Below are 19,453 nucleotides of genomic sequence, written 5' to 3' on the forward strand. Positions count from 1 at the left end.
ACTTTCGGCAGTGTGTCGCTTGTCTGGATTACGGAGTTCAAGCATAGTCTGCGGCTTCTAGTGCTGAGGCTGAGTAAAGGAAATGCATGATGAAGCTAGGCGTTGGCTCCAGGTCTTATTTAAGAGTAAAATTTGTGGCCTGCGGCTGTGCTCCCCTTGACTCAGGTACAGTTTCTCACGTAGGTGAAGCCTTGATGTCCCTGCCTAATTCTCTTTCATTTTCCCTCCACTTTCTACCTATTCCTCCAAATTAATGTTGATACATAAATGTTATGCAGTGTACATCTATCTACAGCTACAAAGGAAATGAGAGGAAATGTACAGAGGTGTACATCTTAAGCTACAGAGTAGCTTCTCTAATATTATCTTGATGACAGATAATTTAGAACCTGTGAAAGCGAAAATAGTGGATGTCACAGCTTTTTCCCTAGGTTGTTTACCATGAGATGTCCCATGATAATTATAATGTTCCGTCGGCGCCAGGCATAGACAAAACCATGCGACAGCAAAGATTAAATATATGGATCTTGTCCTTTGGAGAACAATAGAACAACGTTACATGTTAATGGCCAGCCATTCTAATGCCATTTGAACTAACCTAGTATAAACAATAGGTTGGAAAGAGAAATTGGGAGGCGAGAAAGCTATAATGATCATGCACCTCCGGTATGTAATTCATATAATAATTATTAATATATTATAGAACAGGAATATTATGGAATAGAAAAAAGTAAAAAAAGGCTTAATTCATAGGAACTAACTAATAAAATCCAGAAATTTTTCTAATATTAATGAAGACAATGTGAACAGAGGCCAGAGCTTGTCGAAAAATGTAGGCTGGTGTTATAGAACCGATTTTCTCACTCTCCTTTGTCTTTGGCGTTAATTTTTCTTGGAGCATATTCGAAACACCATATCACAGCTCGTAAATTTGACGTTGCAGATGGAGTGTCGAAACTTTATCGGCGGGGACTACGATGCCGAGGTCTGGCAACGTGAAAACGTGCGACGCGTGCAGGCCTGGGCTGCTCTGGATGTCCTCGACCCTTACACCATCCCCAACTACAACCCCAACGGCAGGAAGAAGAGGGGTTAGTGAGGCCCTATATTGTGTTAGGTTCATTTACATTTACAAACATGTCTGGCTTGTAAGAAGAACTCACCTGCTCGATCAGAAGAACCCACGTCCATCATTCACAAAAATGGTTCGGTTTTCTGCTGGCCTCGCACGTACCTTTTTATTATGCGTCATCATATTTCGAAATTAAATAACATTGGTACCCTGAATGATTTTAAAAATAAATTGATGAAATGTTGGAATAACAAGAAAACGTACCCAGGAATCTTAAAATTCATACGAGCACTTCTCCATTTATAAAAAAGCTAAATAAAGAGATGCACTTGTAACACGCTTGCTACCTACAACAATGTCTTGAAAAACATTTAACCTAAGAAACTCTACATACACCGTTCCCTGTGATTTGATCATAAAAATCGGCAATGTCTAGCAAACAGAACTCGTTAAGCTCAAAAATAATTTCGCTCAACCTTCACCCGATCTGCACAAAAACGCTATCTGCATCCACTATAATGGCCAAAGACATTGTTCTCCCAGTGTCGCATAGAGGTTCGTTTCTCTCCCACTCTCTTTAACATCTACACACACGATAATATTTGTTTTTCTTGCAGTACCAATAGTATATTGTGGAAATGTTAAAAGGAAGAAAAAAAGCGCATGATGCATGAATTGTAAAAAGGCTCATGGTGCATGAATAGGTTGAATATACTGTAGGTGTGTGGGGTTGGTTTGGGTGGGGGAAAAACAAGCAGGGCTTCGTATGAAACGATATTTTACTACTGCTGCCAATACACTCTCCGTTTCATAAAGAAATAGTACAACAGCTGGATAGTACCACACTGAAACGCCGCACTTCAAATGCACCCTCATCTTTACAGTAAAATTCATAATCAGTAGGAACAAGACATCTTTAAAATTTTAAGACAAGAATCGCTAGCCTTACTCAAACAGTGGAAAAATTATATGGATGAAATAATCCCTCCAATCAGCATACATTTGTTTAAATCTCTACAAACAATATCGTAAACATTTTTATATCAAAAGCGCAAAAATCTTACAATAGAGCACTAAATGTTATAACATATGTACACTAGTGTGATTTTATTTCTAAGAAAACATTACAAGAACTACACAAAATTTTCGCCATTAACACCGGCCGTCACCCGTGTCAACAAGCTCTGGTGCAACATCCATCCAAATCATGTTTCTTAAAACATCTCACTTCTTCTCCAGGCACCATAGCAAGGCAGCATCGGCAATTTAAAAGATGTAATATGCATGCACAAAAACAAAACTCCACCTCTATTCATTTTATCACCAACCTCTTCTCACCCTTACCACGCAAGTAACGGGCCAACTTTACCTATCTTCCAAAACTAGTTTACATAACCCGCCTAAGGGAAATTTCTGACATTTCTAACGGACGAACGAAATACGCCCTAATTGAATCATACAAAAGGAGATCGACGGTTCCATCCATATAAGAATTTTTTTATTCCTGTCAGCCGCTGACACATGGACGCTTCAAGCTCGCCTAGCGGTGTAAATTAGCGGCTCTATGTCCGCTTTAGGTTCCGGTTGCCGGAGTGAAATAAGCGCCGAAACAAAATCTTGTGAAATACTTGTCGAGCTTGGGGCGATCGTGGGGTGCGCGTATTTGGTGCCTGATACGTTCGGAGCAGACACGGCCGAATCAGAAAAATGTGTTAAAAAATAAATGCCCCCCTCCTCTCCCTCTTTATGGGGGAAGGGAGAGGGCATTTGAGTCGCGCGTATCATCGCGGCACAATGAAGAAAGTGGCAAGTAAACACGAGTTTGAAACGGTAATAATATCTGTCAACTAACTTCCAACCCTAACTTTCCACATTACTCACAACTTTATCTTATATTTGCCAAATTGCAAGATCATCTCACATTGCCCGAGCAAAACAATCTTCAATATTCACCAGCAATAAGCATTCTCACACATAGCCAAAAACCAAACATTCTTCAACATGCGATATCACTCAACTATCAACATACTCCAATATTCAACACTGCTCAATATTATCCCACATCATCCATGTACGAAACATTCTACCATTCATCCGTACGAAACACTCCCACCTATTGCAGTAGTAGCGGTCGGTACCAAAAATATTTCAAGTACGGCTGAGCAAAACATTATCCATAACCAGTATTGAACATTCTCTCATATTCGCCAGCACCAAATATTCACATTATACTGTTAAGAATTCTCCCGCAATAATCATTTAAATCAGTCCTAAAAATTCTCCCAAAATATTTGCAAACAACAGCCTTTTGTATCTACAAAGCTTAATTCTAACAATTTCAACATAGCACAGATTAAATATAGTAGCTAATTCCTGTTTCCAGGTATGAAGTACCTAATATATAGTGAAATTATTCTCGGTAATGTAATTTTCCCCAATTCTTTGTACCTAAAATGCTCGAAATTCAAGCGCGTAAAACATCCTCTCACATTAACCAGTATCAGACATTCTCTCATTAGTCTCATATTCACCAGTACAAGTTATCTGACCAGATTGATCAGATAACTGACCAGATTCATCGCTACCAAACAATCTCCATTCAGCAAGTCCTATTCTTCCAATTCGGCAGTCAGTACCATTCTCCAATTTAAATCCGAGCCAGGCATTTTCAAGCCATAATCAGTCCACAAACCCAAAGTTTTCCTGCAACATTCCCAAGCAACAGTCAAGTGTATCTACAAAACTCAATCATAATGCATGGCTCAATTTTAATCAAATTTATAACAATAGTTCGATTTTACTTTGAATAAAGTTCACAATAACGGAACCGTGCAACTTAGTTACTTACAAAATTTCTCTTTAACCCAGTAGTAACGTCTCTTCAGCAGCAAGCTGTCCGCCGACCAGTTGGTAAGGTTGCCAGACGTCGCTAATCAACTTGCGCACACAACGTTAATCGACTTGACGAATCTAGGCTTTCGGTTCCACAGTCCATAAAACGATAACGATGTCTTGGTTGGTGAATCAGAAATTATAACATCGAGTAAAAGAGCACGAGTAGCTGAAATACCACATTCGTGTCAAGAAACCCCAAGTTAAATCTTTCAGCAAAAAATCTTGAAGCTCTACGGTGTGTTCTTGAATGTCGTCATTCCCGATATTCCACTTTCGAACCGCCAAAGAACCTTAGGAGGCACTGGACATTAAGCACTTAGGAAGTTGTGTTTCTAAAGATTCTTAAATTAACATGTTCAGCCTTTAGAAACTTTATCGTTTTCTAATAGCTTGCATCGCAGTTCACACCCAGGATACACGATAGAAATGAGAAACATGTTTAATTATCAACCGCACCCGGCGAAATGCAGAGAAATACAGACAGTTCGACAGTTGACACCAGAGCGTCGGGGGAAGTAGGGGGTAGTAGGTACCGTACAGGTAACCCCTCCTTTAAACAGTAGGGGGATATTTATCAGTCTTACCTCGAGAGCGCGGGTTTTGAAGCCTTGTGTGTAATTGTAATTCGTGCGTGTTGCCGCAAAAAAATGCATGGTTATTGCTAGAACACGACGCACATATGTAGACATAGAAGAAATATAAGCAATGCACGCGTGTTGTTGTACATATTCGAACATCGCAAGCGTGTTAACAGAAACGCGATGTCTGCGTTAGATCGTGTATTGAACATAGCGCTGTTCACGCATGCGCTGCTGAAAACACGTTTTGGCGAGCATTAGTAGCAACCCTATTGACGTAAAAGTAACGCAAGCACGTTGAAGATAGCGCAATGCCCACGTGTTTTTTATGCACATGCATAGCAAGCGCGTTGACAGACACGCATTGCACGCGTGTTGAATCTCGCGTGCTGATAAGTTCGTACCCATGCACAATGCACACGCAGCGTCACAACTAAAGGCAGGGGCTTGTCACGCTCGCGCTTAGAACTCATGCCAGCTACTGATCAGGGTAAGCCAATGGTGGCCTAACCAGCCGCTGATTTCGAGTGCAATTATACCCTTATATTTTTTCCCATGGAACTACCCAAAATAGCCCCTATTGGGCGGCTGAATGGGGGACGAGGCCATTTATGATTCATCTCTAATCCGAGAGTGGCAATCGAAACCCGACCGACAGCTGCGTCTGAATTTTAACAGGGACTATACTGATGAGCGTAATACCAGCTATTCAATATTTTAACTACCTTGAGGCATATTATTTACTGCTCATTCTAAAAAAACTTGAGCCGATTACGTGCATCCTCGAACTACTACCTGGTTGAACGATGGTTATATTTTTTGCCTGTCTTCGGTTACGTGTCCACGCTCGATTGTTGTACTGCGATGCTCGGTCGTTAAACTCTGTTTAAACCGCTCGGTAGCTGCTTGGGTCCGCTAAATGATGCATTCCTACTTCCTCCTGCATGCGCACGTAACATCCAGTGTAATTTGCTAACGACTTGTTATTTCACTACACGTCACTTGTTCCGTCCAGCGAACGGTTTAATGTTTTGCAAGATTATATAAAATTTTGACTACAGCAGTTTTAAAGACGAATAGAACTATTACTACTATTACAAATTGTAATTTGTGACCTTTCTAACATTGCCGTGCTCTATGGCAATTACAGAAATTTATCCTCTAATATGACACTAGTAACTGAATGACACTAGTAACAGGCTGAGGTTGACAACATTACAACGAAATCTTTCGTACAGTTTTATTCTGTAATTTATATTATGTATATATCATGCTGGTTTATAAATAATATTTAATACTATTAATAAAGTCTAAAGGCTTTATTTATAAATGTAGCGGCAGCGCTGTAGCGGCAAAACCTCGTATCGCTACTTAAATATGAAGCGGGCGCTACCGCTACCGCTACATTGCCTTAAATGTAGCACCGCTACCGCAACCGCTACTGAAAATGTAGCGGCCGCTACCAACAGCCGCCACATGTAGCGCGCTACTGCCCACCTCTGCATATACAGTACATACACAATGAAATTATCTCACTACCACGTAGCTCCGTAAGCTTAAAATTTTGTACAGTATCGCACCATTTGACCTCTCAAATGTGTGCGCACATACATCGACGCCATTCTCTGAGCGAGAGAAGGTCATGGCTCGCTCAAATACCAGCGCCTGACGAGCGCCATCGTGAGGAAGCTTGACCAGTTGTTCTTTTCGGTTATATTAAACAGATTCGACCCATCGGGAAATGGATTTCCGAAAAAGACTTCTAAATAGCAGCGGAATACAGCACGTAGACGATTAACACCCGATTCACCTCAAAGGCTTTTCAATAGACTGCTGAGAGACCCAAAATGGAACCTGAATTTCAACAAGAAATATTCTTGTTCATTATAATCGGCTGTTCATGTGATCCTCTAAGAGGTTCCGTTTTTATAAACTGATTATTCATCGTCATAATTTACACTTTCGTCCATTATATATAGTTTCTCTCCCTTCAAGCTACCTTGCTTATATTTTGTTCTTCGCCTGTATTGCTTAAACAGTCGAAACAAATCAACTGCTTCTCAATGCTTATTAATCAACTTGAATACAAAAAATATTAATAATCAGTATCCCGTTTGTCCGGTTGACATGCTAATTTTGCTTCGCCATGTAGCTGTGAGCGACGTGGCGCTATGCAATCGCGCGTCGGTGAGCGGCGCGGACGACATCAGCAACGGTGAACTGAGCAATGCGCCCACAGACGTCCTAATGGAATGCCTGGGGGCCTTGGGGTCCCGCTACATGGACGCCGGCAAAGCCCAGGTTACTGCTGTGCTACTCTAATTAGATTGAATAACAGCCCTAGTGTGATCATAGCGTAATTTTAGCAACTTATTCCGATTCATATGCCGAATGATGAAATTTCTCTTCTTTGGTTACAAGCCTGGCCGAAGTTAGTCGCTAGAAACGTCTGCATACTCCTTTTAACATTCATAGATATGATTAAGGGCCATTTTGTGCCAGCTGTTTTGTGGACTCCTTGCTAAACATTTGCAACTTCTCATTCAGTGAAATAGTTAAATTATTGGAACTAAGCGCTGTTGCAGTCGTCGCACGGCCAGTGGTTTATTTAATTTTAGCCTAGACAAAGTAGGCCTGCATTTCACATTTTAGGGTAGAGCGGTGACAATGCTGGGCTCTAGCTAAACACTGTGAAGTTTAAGGACGGAACATTGTGAAGTCTGAAGACCCTTGTGCGCTTGCTTTCAACCTGTTCGATGAGTAGATGACTAAGTGGTGGTGGCGGACCATGAGTGGTAGACGATCTTTTGTCATCTCACTGTGGTGGTCCGTAAAGAACGCAAGTTTGGATTATCGCTGACTCGCGGTCTGATAGACTTTTTATATTTTCGATTAGTTCATTGTCGCATCTTAAGTTAACTTCCTGTCTTCTGTTATCATATGAGAATATGAGTTTTCGAATATCACACAATTTTTGCAGATCCTGGCAAACAAAGTTCGGGAAACCCTAAGCACGCGCTCCTGGTCGTCTCTCACGAACGATCTCATGAGAGACATGAACTTCATCATGAAGGGCATCCCTGCTAATGAAATTCGTGACCTCCCACGCCTGGCTCCTCCCAACGATTTCTCCGACACCGTCACCGTCTTGGGCAACGAAAAGATGATGTTCTCCGACGAACAGGTATGGATTTTTAATGATAACTAATGACATATGACACTGTGGCTTTTGACTCACAAGGAATAAAATTACAAATAACAACAGTTGATATCAATCGATCCTTTCTTATATAATAAACAATGAATTGTGACAAGCAATAATGACCTATGATAAACGACGAAAAGATGAATCATATGTTCCCTACTTATAATGAACGATGGCAAGACCAAACGCTGAATCTCGACTCGTGACGACAGGACCAAACTTTTACACAGGACTACACATGTAACCGTAACTTCCATAAGTTTTTATTAAACACCATAACAAAAATGATTGACGATATTATTACGTGAAAGAAGCTTTATTCGATGAAAACGGGAATTGTTCTTGTGTTCTCGGGCAGCGCCTGAGCCCGCAAATTCACAGGAATTTTTGGGAATACGATAAAAGAAACATTCAATTTTTTTGAGATTTTGCTCAGTTCTATGCCCTTTAACGAGCTTCTTAGGATTAGGCTAATTTTTCTGTACCACACTTCTGTTGAGCGTACATGATTTTACGTAATGAATGATGCATTTTTTGCTATATTATACTTGATACTCATTACATATATTTAAGGTAATATTTTTTCGGCTATGTATTTTGTGAAAGGCTTCTCTTTTTCATTTATCGACGTCCAATCATGATTGCACCGTATCTCGAATATCGAAAACTGGGATAAATTTATCTTTCATGAATTAGATTTATGACATTAATTCCAGCCCGATTTCTAGAGCCAATTTTTGATCAATCAGAACGTATTTCGATCACCAATACGATGACATGTTAGTTTTCAATTATTCCTTAGGAAATTGAAATTCCTCCACTCCCCTATGTACGATCATAATTTACCTTCTTTTATATTGTATTAAACCAGTTCCAATTTTTGAAACATTTGGTATACTTTGTGATACTTTTTTTAGGTTCAGCTAACTAAATTATTGTATCATATTCTTATTTACTTTTTCCCAGCTCCGGGCGTACGCGGACAAGGTGCTCACGACATGGCGGTCACTGGCCGACATGTCGGACAAGCAGCTCGCCATGTACAACCGCCTCCTGTGCGCCGCCAACGCCTCCCTCATCAACACCCTTAGTCCAGACCGAGTTGGGTACGTAATGTACTGAATCTTTCTTAGGTCTAATTTTTTCTTTAACACATGTCAAAAAATCTCAATTTTAATTCTAGTGTAACGGACGTTTATGAAGTGCGTCTGTTTTAGTAGCAAAACGGGGAAGATCTTGGTTGATACCACTTTACACACTAGTTCAAGCGCGACCGTACTTTTAATCACAATCGTTTTTACCGTGCAGAAACGCACTAACTTACCTCGGAGTTACCCTAGAAGGCTGCAGCAGGGATGATGTGCTGACGCCCCTAGCTTTGAAAGCCATGGCTTACTACCCTTACAATCCGAACAAAGCCCAGGTGACCTCGTCGCTTCTATGAAGTCCATGCAATATATGTTTCATGAAAACTACTTATAACCTTATTACAGTAATATTCTCTTTCAATATATCGCGTAGCAAGAATGTATGTCATTTAAGAATGTGTAATTGGTTAACCAAGCTCAACATCATATGCCATCAGCGAGCAATTGTTATCACCAACATGTTTAGAAAAACTAACGCATCGGATTTCAGGTGCGTGAGATGGGTGTGGTCTTCGCCGGGATTACCTATGACAAAATCGCAGGACGTGACGCGAGTTCCTTCACCGGCCTCACGCCTGCTGCTCTGCGCGCCATGTCCGGCGAAGCTATCCATGTACGTAGTGTACAATGAGTACGTGGGTTACCTGAGTACATGAGGTGCTTGAGAACGTAAGGTACGAGAGTACGTGGGTCACCTGAGTACGTTGGGTACCAGAGAACGAAGGATACCGAATTATGTGCAGGTATCAGGGTGCGTAGAGTACCAGAGTACGTGGGTATCTGAGTATGTGAGAAACCAGAGTATTTGAGGTTCATAAATTTGTGATGGATCAAAGTACGTAGGGTACCAGAATACGTGAGGTAACAAAGCATGCCTGTTATATAGAAAATAGGGCACAGAAAGCATGAGGTCTGGAATTTAATGTACCTGGAGTACTGATAATTCAAGGATCCAGGCCTTATGTCGGCTGGGATACATTGGTTATTTTACACTTGCAATTAGGTGCAAAATGGTCATGGCCAGCAAATGGTAGGCCTTCAGGTCTGCGCTTATTACGAAGTGCGACAATTTTAGTATGAACACCCAAAACAGAGCAAGCGCTAAGTACATGGTACGTAGAGCATAGAAGTGTTAAATATAAGATTAGCTGATTATATTACAAGTGGTTTAAAGGTGCCAAAGCCAAGATCGTTCCTGTAATTTCCTGAAATTTATTTAGTATTACTTTATTAATTTATGTTCACCCTTATAGGCGATGAGTCCAGAACAGCTGCGTAGTCTGTCTTACACAACCGCGATGGCCATGAGCGGAGGGGTGAGGGACAGCCTCTCCGGGGAGCAGAAAGCGGCTCTCAACGAGGCCATCACCGGGAATGGGACCTCAAGGCGAGGTAAGGTCGCTTCTCAGGCAGCCGTCGGTAATCCTATGGATGTTGCCTGGTGTAAAAACTCAACATAAACGAGTGTGTATGTAATAGCATGGCTTGAGACGTGCTGCAGGCATGGTGCCCAATGGCGATGTCTTGAGAAAAAAGCCACTGCTTTTTGACAGTTTTGATGAAAGATAGAAATGTTTTACAGATAGGACAGATTATATAGATGTAGATACGGATGGTACTAATTGCAAATGCTAGGAAGCCCTTTCAGAAACTTTAGCGAAATTTTAATTTTGATGAATTGAAGCAGCATTGTGCTTAAGCTTCTATTCCATTGATCTTCATGTTATTTTCAAGCAGTTTTCCATGAAACGGGACAATAAAGTGTATTGATTGACTTTTAAATAGAAAAAGTCCCAAGCTTTGGCTCTTTCTCGCCTCATTCGTCAGCCACTTCTTAATGATGCATTAATTCTTCTTCTCCGCCGGTAGCAGCGTTTTGGGACTGATTAAGTGTGTTGTTTGCATAAATATAAATGCGATGATCCTGTTTGCTCTATGTCTCCACGGATTAAACATGCATTTGAGGACAAAATTCATTTAAATGTAGCCTATTTTTAAGTTCCTAATATAAACTAGCTCAGCTGATTGAGGAACACGAGCATCGTAATGTTCAATTTGCAATAAAATAAGGTATCATCACTACTAAGGAACGAGCGCCATTTGGATACATTTTCGGAGTACAAAAATATTGGTTGATGCAGCGAAACTCTAATCTTATTTCGTGGTGGTTACACTGCAAATGTCCTAATTGTGCTGTTTGGGTACTCGTGCGTTGTGGTTTAGGGATCAACTTATTAGTAGTAGTATTTTCTGAAAAATTTACTGTACACAGAGCTGTCAACTGCCGCCGCTCTTCTGTCGCTGCTCCTGATGGTCGTCGCTTCGTAAATAACGGCTTGAATGACGTCTTTATCAACAAGCCGGAGAAACGTCATTCATCAGCAGCGATATCAGGAAGAGGAAAGACATCATGTTTGCTAAAAGTCGTGATATGATTTTCTGGAACAACGAAACTGTCATCTACGTGAGACATCCTCGTGATAATTAAAAAAATGTATCTCTTCTAATTATTAAGGGTTACTCCCCGCTATTTTTTTCCAAAACAGAGGAAATTGGTTTCGTTTACTTCAATACGCTGCTAAGGTCATGCAGGAAACATCGATCACGTTTCAACTACCGTAATAGAGGTTCCATGGAGTGCATTCGAGGAAAACTAACATTTAAAAGTGAAAAATTAGACGCAATCCATTCGAAAGAATCTGAATGCACTGCACAACTTGACAATCATTGATATTTATTGATATGTTGAATGGACAAGTCAAGGGCTTTACTTTGAGTTAGTTTAAACTATGAATTTTCCGCACTAATTTTCTCCTTCAGAACACTCATATTGTGCCCTGGAAACATACTAATTGATAAACAAAATGAAATGAAAATTGATGTAGAGGAAAATAGAAAAAATTTAATCAGTGAAAATGACCGACAAAATTTTCTCCTCTCTAGCTTAAGGGACAATAAGGTAAGCTTTTTTAGGCGATACAAAAATATCTGAATTCAACGAGTAAAAGGTCATCCTGTGTGAAGACCTCAAAAGAAAAACATACACACTGACATATATGTTTTTAATAGATACTGTTACAAATTTGGAACTAATGCTAGGTGTTTCCAATCGCATTATTTGTTGAACGTTGCTCATTTTTGGAATTTTGAAGCACATACATAAAGCAGAGAAGCGCCATAATTAAGTAACATCGAGTTCACACGCGAAATTTGTGTGAAATTACTTCTTTACAAACTACTATTTCATATCCGAAATTTGAATAGAGGCACAAATAAAAGTAAATTCAGTAGTGAACTAAGGATAAAAACACTGTTTAATAATCAGAGAGTTTTAGCAGAAGTTATTGCTCATTATTAATAAAATAACTGACCAGTCAAAGGGACATCTTCCGTCTTAAACAACTACTAATGGGACCAATTTTGCCTTGACATTTTACTAATTAAATAATGGGTTCACTAATGTATAGTAGCGATATGTTTCTTGTTTGAAGTGTAGAAGCTGTTACTGTCAATAAATCCGTTTCAGGTGTTTTATAGAAATAGTTAAATGTTCTCATTTACTTCACCGTGAATGTTCGACAGTTTAAACCAGAGATCTGCGACCCACGAACGGGACGCTGCGTCGTGCAGTCGGCTTAATTAGACGGTGCATATCTTAACATGAACATTGAACATAGTTGACATTTATATGTTCAAGGGCCTGTTACGTGACCAAACCCCACCATATTAAGGGGTTTATGGAAAAACGTGTGTGGGGAAATTGTGCATTGCGTTGTTGATAAACGGACTCGAAGAAAAATATTTTTAATTTGAAATAAGACTTGAATATAAGTGGCATTAAGATATGCAGTTGCGGTTCAAGGTCTCGAAACACTTGGAGAGTTGCCCCCAAACCTTCACAGCACCTAGGCTTGCAAGATGTAATATGAAGTCGGATAAGGCTTTTGGACAAAAAGGATGCTGACCTCTGGTTCAAACTGTCCGCTGAATGGCGCTTAGTGTGATATACATGTTAAAACGACTTGTCAAATTTTATATTATTTTTCAAGAAAAACTCTATAGTTAATTGTATTTTAAAGTAGTAGTAGATCATTACCCTAACAAAATGTAGTGGCATGAGCGACCCTGCATTCGGACCGCCTATAACGCTTGGAGCACGTAAATCAGCTTCTATACGTCCGCTTCGGCTCAAGTTCGGAGGGCAGCCTCTGGGCAGTTTGTCAGCTCGGTTAACTCGGCTCGGTCAACTCTTGTCATACTCTCGGGCGACTATAAAGACGGTGAGGAGATTCTGACCAGAAACTAATTTCGATTGGGTGGCCTAGCAGACCCTGAATAACTTTGCGCCGTGTGTAGCGACCATTCGGCCGAAATAATTATTATTTAAGTACAGTGTACAGTTTTTTGATCGTATGATCAATTAATTTCAAATTTACGTGCGACTTCTGAAATTTCAGGCACAGTTAGTTGGCAATACTCAAGTGGAATTTCTTCTTATGTGACGTTATGCAATTATAAATGCACAATTCGGGTAAATCTTACGAAATTGGTGATTTTCAAAAAAATATTTACATATTACAATTTATTGTCAATATGAATGGAACTTTGTTGCTCAATTTGAAATGAACAAGATTTCATAATGAATGAAATTTAGCTTAAAACTCGAAGAAATTAGTTGGCTTTATATCAAACCTCTGGTTTATTTCAAAAACTTCTGTCTTAAGGCGAATAATTTAAAAGCATTATATTCTCTTAAGAACTTGTGATTGATGTTATTTGGCACGAGAAATCTACATTAAATAAATTATTACTGCTTGTTCTACAATTCACACGGATTTCAACACTTTTCATTGTTCAGGTTATTTGTTTTCGTAGACACTAATTTTATTAATTTTATGATGTCGTCACTCATTATGGGACAATTTTATGATTGCATTTGATAATCAGTGTGTTGAGTGTGTTGTTATTATTAAGTAAAAAACTTATTGTAGAAATAAATAGTTATCAATATAATTAAGATATTTATTCTCAATATCGTGATGCAGATGTTTTGGCCTTAACTCATGTTTTTTAGGCAATATCGAATTGATGAACGGCTAAGTAGACAGTTATTCGTGAAGTCGAAGCATTTAGTAGGTAATTACGCTCTGTGAAGGCTCCTCAGCAAAGTTGTCAAATTCAGACAAACCATATTCAAATTGTTCGAACTTGGTATCCAGTGAATGATGACACTCATAGAACCGGTAAGCTCTTAAATTGTAATTTTTTATATCATTTCAAGTTGTATTCTATTGTAACTCGTCAACAGTTAAGACATTTAAGAAACCATTCTTATTCATCCAAACTTCATTACTCCGCCGTCGGTATGCGGGTTTCTCTGAATCTTAATGATTTGCGACCAACAGTATGTTTACCCAGTTCGAAATCCTCGCCGTGACCAAGGCAATTCGGGACAGGCACCTTCGCCCACAGGTCCAACTAGGCCGGCGATGACAAACTCAAGTCGCATGCCCGCAGATTGCGGACGATTCGGCCGGGCACGGCCCTTACCTCAGAAACGTACTCTCAGGCATGTGCGAATGTTACCATCGTTAGGACATGCCTGGATGATTTTTGCCTTGCGGTTGCGCTGTTGCGAGCGTTGGGATCCAGGGCTCTGACTGGGTAAGGATATAATAGTTGGTGCAGCTCTCAAGTCCTGCTGTGACGTAGATTAAGTACTTTGATGTTTACAAATTATGTATCTTCAGTGCATTAATTCTGACCATTGATTAAAGATTTGAATTCTCGGCTTCGTTGTATCCCTTAAAGTCAAACTACTACCAAATTGCTTTGAGGCGACCTTCTTTGCTTAATTCTGTATCGATACTCGGCCACTTCACTCTTCATTGTTATAGTGGACGTAGATTTCGTTAATTAGATGTGTTTCTCTACCAAAACAATGTTGAAGGGAAAGAAATGTGATTCGGTTTTTTAACCTGTTTTCTGTCTCGGTTTGAACTTTTGGAAAGAGAAACTGATTTACATAAGCAGATACAACTCCTAATAACGATGCAAAATAACCAAATAACAAACTTTCAGACAATATAGTCCTGCATGCCGTACAAAATAGCAGCATAATGTAGCACTCTTCTCATGCGTTAGATAAAAATGCGAAATTACACCCCGATAGACGCTGCGTATGAAATTTATTGGCAAAGTAATTTTACATTAATTTTCATAAAGCACTGAAATTTTGCATTATTCAACAACTCTTATATTAATTATCCTTTAAATCCACTTCATTGAATATAAACATATATTTTCTACATGAAATTTCTGGAAAAAAACGTACTTCTAATACGTACACTTGGTTCATTCAAAAATCAGCAGGTGAACCTACAGCAATGACAATCAATACTATAGCAGAACTGTCGTGGAAATATAAAGAAACACTGGGGTATGGCATGCGGCTTTCAAAATACCATGATCGTCTGGTGATGAAAAAAAGGATAGCTCAATTAGGTCGAGCGCTGAATTAAGCAAACCAAAACCTGTGCGCGCTTTGCTAAAAAAATTAATGCTTAATCAGTTGTGCACAAAGTCTTCGGCAACAAATATTCTATCGATGTTGCATCATTAGAACTGACTCTGTTTTCGTATTATTTTTCGATAATATGATGAACAGTTTTATTTTTTATTTTTAACCGCAGAGCAGGTATTCCTTTTACTCAGTACAATTCCCTCACAAATGTAGAGCCGGACGCGACTCTGAAATATTGCATTCGTATAGGACTCTGGGGGCACGTAAATCAGCTTCTATGTGTCCGCTTTTTGTTCAACATTCCGATCCCAAGTCAGACAGCTACGAGAGTCTGGTCAAGACTCTGGCGGCCACTGAGCGGTTCGTTTTAGGGTCGTCCTCGTATCCGGGGCAGCTCTGGCCGAGTCTGACAATGTGATAAAAAAATCGCCACCCCCCTTAAAAATCGATGGGAGGAGCGATTGAATTTATACTTGATTTACTTCAATTGCCTGTTTCTGTTACTCGTTGAATTCATAGAGCATACTAATAAAACTCAGAATTGTGGGTAATAATGCGGGCGTGAAAAATATTTTCCCTCACAACCGTAGGAATAGTGCATGAAGTTATCGACAATAAACTAATTGTAAACTGAACAATAACAGAGTTACGTAATCTCTGCCATGAAGAACGTTGCCTCATAGATATTTACCAAACCACTGTAAAATGGGCGAAAAAATAAACGATTATATATTTGCTTGTATGAATTGATAACGTCTCTTAACTATATGCAACCTTAGTGGTTGAAAAGTATATATATCCAAAGAGAACAAACTAACTAGCATTCATTTGCGTAAATACCCAGTGCAGAAGTGCAATAGACATTGGTAAACAGTGAAGAGTTGTTAAGAGTTTTGTTTTACATGTCTCAGCTGCGGTCCGGTGTAAGAACGCAGCGCTGCTCCCAAACCTCGAAAGCGGGTCTAGACGATCTAGAGCTCGTATCTCACCTCAGCGCCCCACGACGCACGCATGCTTCTTACAATTTTTGATACTGATTACGACGATGGACATTCAATAAAATTTTCCTATCTTGACTATGTAAGAGATAATTTTTTAGTTTCTTGATAAAATACTATATTTTTAAAGAAATACACAGTTAAAACAATGTTTTCCGCAAATTGATGTGCCAGCCACTGCATATACTGGTTCTAAGCTGCTGGGAAAGCTTTGCCTATATTTCCCTTATTCCGGACAATTTTTGATAATCGCACGTTTTCGTTAGCCTTTTAAAAAAGATGATCTTTCGAAATAGTGGTTTTCAAACTATGGTATGCGAGGAAATTGTGTAGTGTTGGACATTTATAGTGTATGTCATCAATAATTCAAGCTGTCAATAGTCTAGCCCGACCCCTCTGCGTTCTCTCATATTGCGAAAGTTGTGAAAAGTTTACTAGGAAGAATCTTAGAGCCGAGCTGTGAAAAATATTTATGAGTTCGGAACTCCGTCAGCCAATCACGGATGGCTCTTCAAGATAAACCCACCAATCACAGACGTGAAAGCGGTCGTTAGGTGTATGTAATGTTCCTATTGGTTCAGGTTCAAACGGTTCGGTTTCTTTGATTCATTGACGGTAACATTCGATGGAGTGTTTGGGTTATTAGGCTTGATCCAGGTTTCAGGCTTATTAAGTATAGAAGCAGAACAGAACAGAGGAATAAGTACAAATAAACACGCAACTATTTAATGTTCGAGAAATAGGAATATTACAGTGTACTTGAACGAGTTTTGTTTTGATAGTACGGCACCTGGTCGACCTCGCCGCCGTTGCAGACGTCGGTAGCACCTCACGAGACCAGCAGAACCAGCAATAAGGGAGGCAAGTTCAAGCTCCGCATGCTATCGATCGTGTTTACTTAAAGATAATACAGCACGATGACTGGAGTTCATTCATCCAGGCGCCGCAGGTCGAACAAAGTAAGCCACATATATCAAGTCAATGTTCCCGAGTATTTCAGGGAAATAGCATGCATAACGATGAGATAAATGGAATAATATCTCTGAATAAAGAAACCGATATCCATAATTTCCAAGAAATTGGTCAGTACTACGAACTTTGTGACATATTCATGCATGGATTCAATGCTCGATTATTTCCTCATTCTAAGGGCCCTCCAACCTGGGATTTTATTTTTTTTTCAATCATTTAAAAGTTCATCATTAGATGAACAAAGGTCCGATTAATGAACAAGTAACTATAAAACAATTTCGGTAGCTCGAGTATTCTCATTCACTTTGTTACTTTTCATATTCCGCTAGAATTAAAAATACATGTAAATGTTAGGAGCAGTTAAAGTTTGCAAATGGTAACAGAAATTAGCCTGCAATTCAAATTGCAAGAAACTGGAAAAACATTGCAATTGCAATAACCAAGACACATGCACGATAATTTAACATGGATTTGTTGTTTTTTACATACAAAATGAGGCCGACTGAGCCGGGTGAGTTCGGACATTGGGACGGAGAAATCATCATTCGTATCGTTCATGTGGTGCAACAGAAGAAAACATTTGTAATAATTTACGTCATGAATCGTCTCGCGAGCTTGTGCTAAATTATGCGTCTTAGTAAATAACCTCAACGATGTGTTCGATGTCATGTAAATGGATAATAGCAACATTTCAAATAATGATTGCGATGCACTCCGGGTACATTTCTTCGGCATGCTATCATTGTTGTGTAAATAGCAAGCAAGTTTGCAATTTTGTAATCCCAATAAAGCAATGTGATTAAATAATTATAGATTGTGCTACTTCGAAATTTAGTACGTAATCCGCCAGGCTCCAACCATTTTCCATTATTCTATCCTGTATGTAGCTCAAACTTGGAGTTAATTGCTGACCATGTTGGCTCATTGTGATATTAGTTCTCTTTGCATTTAGAAGAGTCAAAGCTGCTCGTATATCACGGATATTCCTTTTTCATTAGTTATTGCAAAGAAATATGGAATTTAAGAAAGACCGTTGCGAAAAGTGAAAAGGGAATGTTTTCACCTTCTTTTGAACTAGCGGATTAGTTCAAGTAAAACTCTTATCATAACCATGTTAAAATTGGAGACTCCCAGCCTGAAATCCCCAATATAGTTCTTATACAAAACAAACAACGATTTAAAGGCTATGAAACAATTTAATTCATGTTCAACGACATATGGAATTTAAAAACGACCGTTCCGAAAAGTAAGAAAACAGCTTAATTTTCCTAACAGTGTAGTTGGAGTGGCTACGGATTTCACCAGTTGCGTCTTGACGCGCGCAGTGCAAGGTTGTGCTCATTTCCACTGCGCAACGTTGAGCTGCGTAAAAGAGTGCGCAGAAACTCTATAACTCAGTTGTTCCTTCAATATTTTAAAGAAAAATATAGTGAAACAGCTACTTGACGCTAACGGAGTGAGTTATTTTTTGAGAATTATCGGTAAACTTTGTAAAGTTTAGTTCTTTTCGAATGGAACTTTACGCAGGCACTTTGAGTTTGCGTTATGACGCATTTGCTTACATTTTCAATTCTTTCATTTCTTGAAACTGTAGGAGAACTAATCTTTACATTTTTACGTGGTTTTGAAAGAAGATTATGGCTGCAAGTTTATTTTTCAGCCGATCATTGGTCATTTCAAAATATCGTAGAAGACTTGAAGCCATGAAAAGTTAATTTAGTATTTTTAAGTGGTTAGCCCAGGAGGTGCAAAATTATATCCATTTTGCACCTCATCCATTTTAATTCCATATCACCACCAATGCCTTGTTTATTTTGAAAGTAGGAGTGAAAATTAATATGAAATAAATTCATGAAAATTGGTTATTATTGAAACATAATCACCTCTACATATTTCAAATGTGGTACCGATGACCAATGATTTCTTGGCGGCCTTTGGTTGCTCGAGGGCAAATTATATCGGAAAAAAGTTTTCCATCTTAGAGATTGTATTGATCATTTCTTCACATTTTTCCAACAACAATAATTTCATTTGGTATTGCTGACATTTTAAGTCCGTTTGA

The 19,453-nt window shown here is 39.2% G+C and overlaps 1 protein-coding gene across 2 annotated transcripts in view; it reads left to right on the forward strand.

Moving 5' to 3' along the window:
- Positions 1-14,687, forward strand: part of LOC108676246 — a 53,582-nt gene extending 38,895 nt beyond the window's left edge. For both annotated transcript variants that reach the window (XM_018164298.2, XM_018164299.2), the window contains 8 exons: positions 944-1,091; positions 6,698-6,846; positions 7,526-7,729; positions 8,717-8,856; positions 9,059-9,173; positions 9,389-9,511; positions 10,152-10,290; positions 11,171-14,687. In XM_018164298.2, the coding sequence (XP_018019787.1) occupies positions 944-1,091; positions 6,698-6,846; positions 7,526-7,729; positions 8,717-8,856; positions 9,059-9,173; positions 9,389-9,511; positions 10,152-10,290; positions 11,171-11,226 (1,074 nt within the window). In that variant the 3' untranslated portion in view covers positions 11,227-14,687. The remainder of the gene's footprint in view (positions 1-943; positions 1,092-6,697; positions 6,847-7,525; positions 7,730-8,716; positions 8,857-9,058; positions 9,174-9,388; positions 9,512-10,151; positions 10,291-11,170) is intronic.
- The last annotated feature ends 4,766 nt before the right edge of the window (positions 14,688-19,453 follow it).

This window comes from Hyalella azteca, unplaced genomic scaffold (assembly GCF_000764305.2).
Source record: "Hyalella azteca isolate HAZT.00-mixed unplaced genomic scaffold, Hazt_2.0.2 contig8197, whole genome shotgun sequence".
NCBI lineage: Eukaryota > Metazoa > Arthropoda > Malacostraca > Amphipoda > Hyalellidae > Hyalella > Hyalella azteca.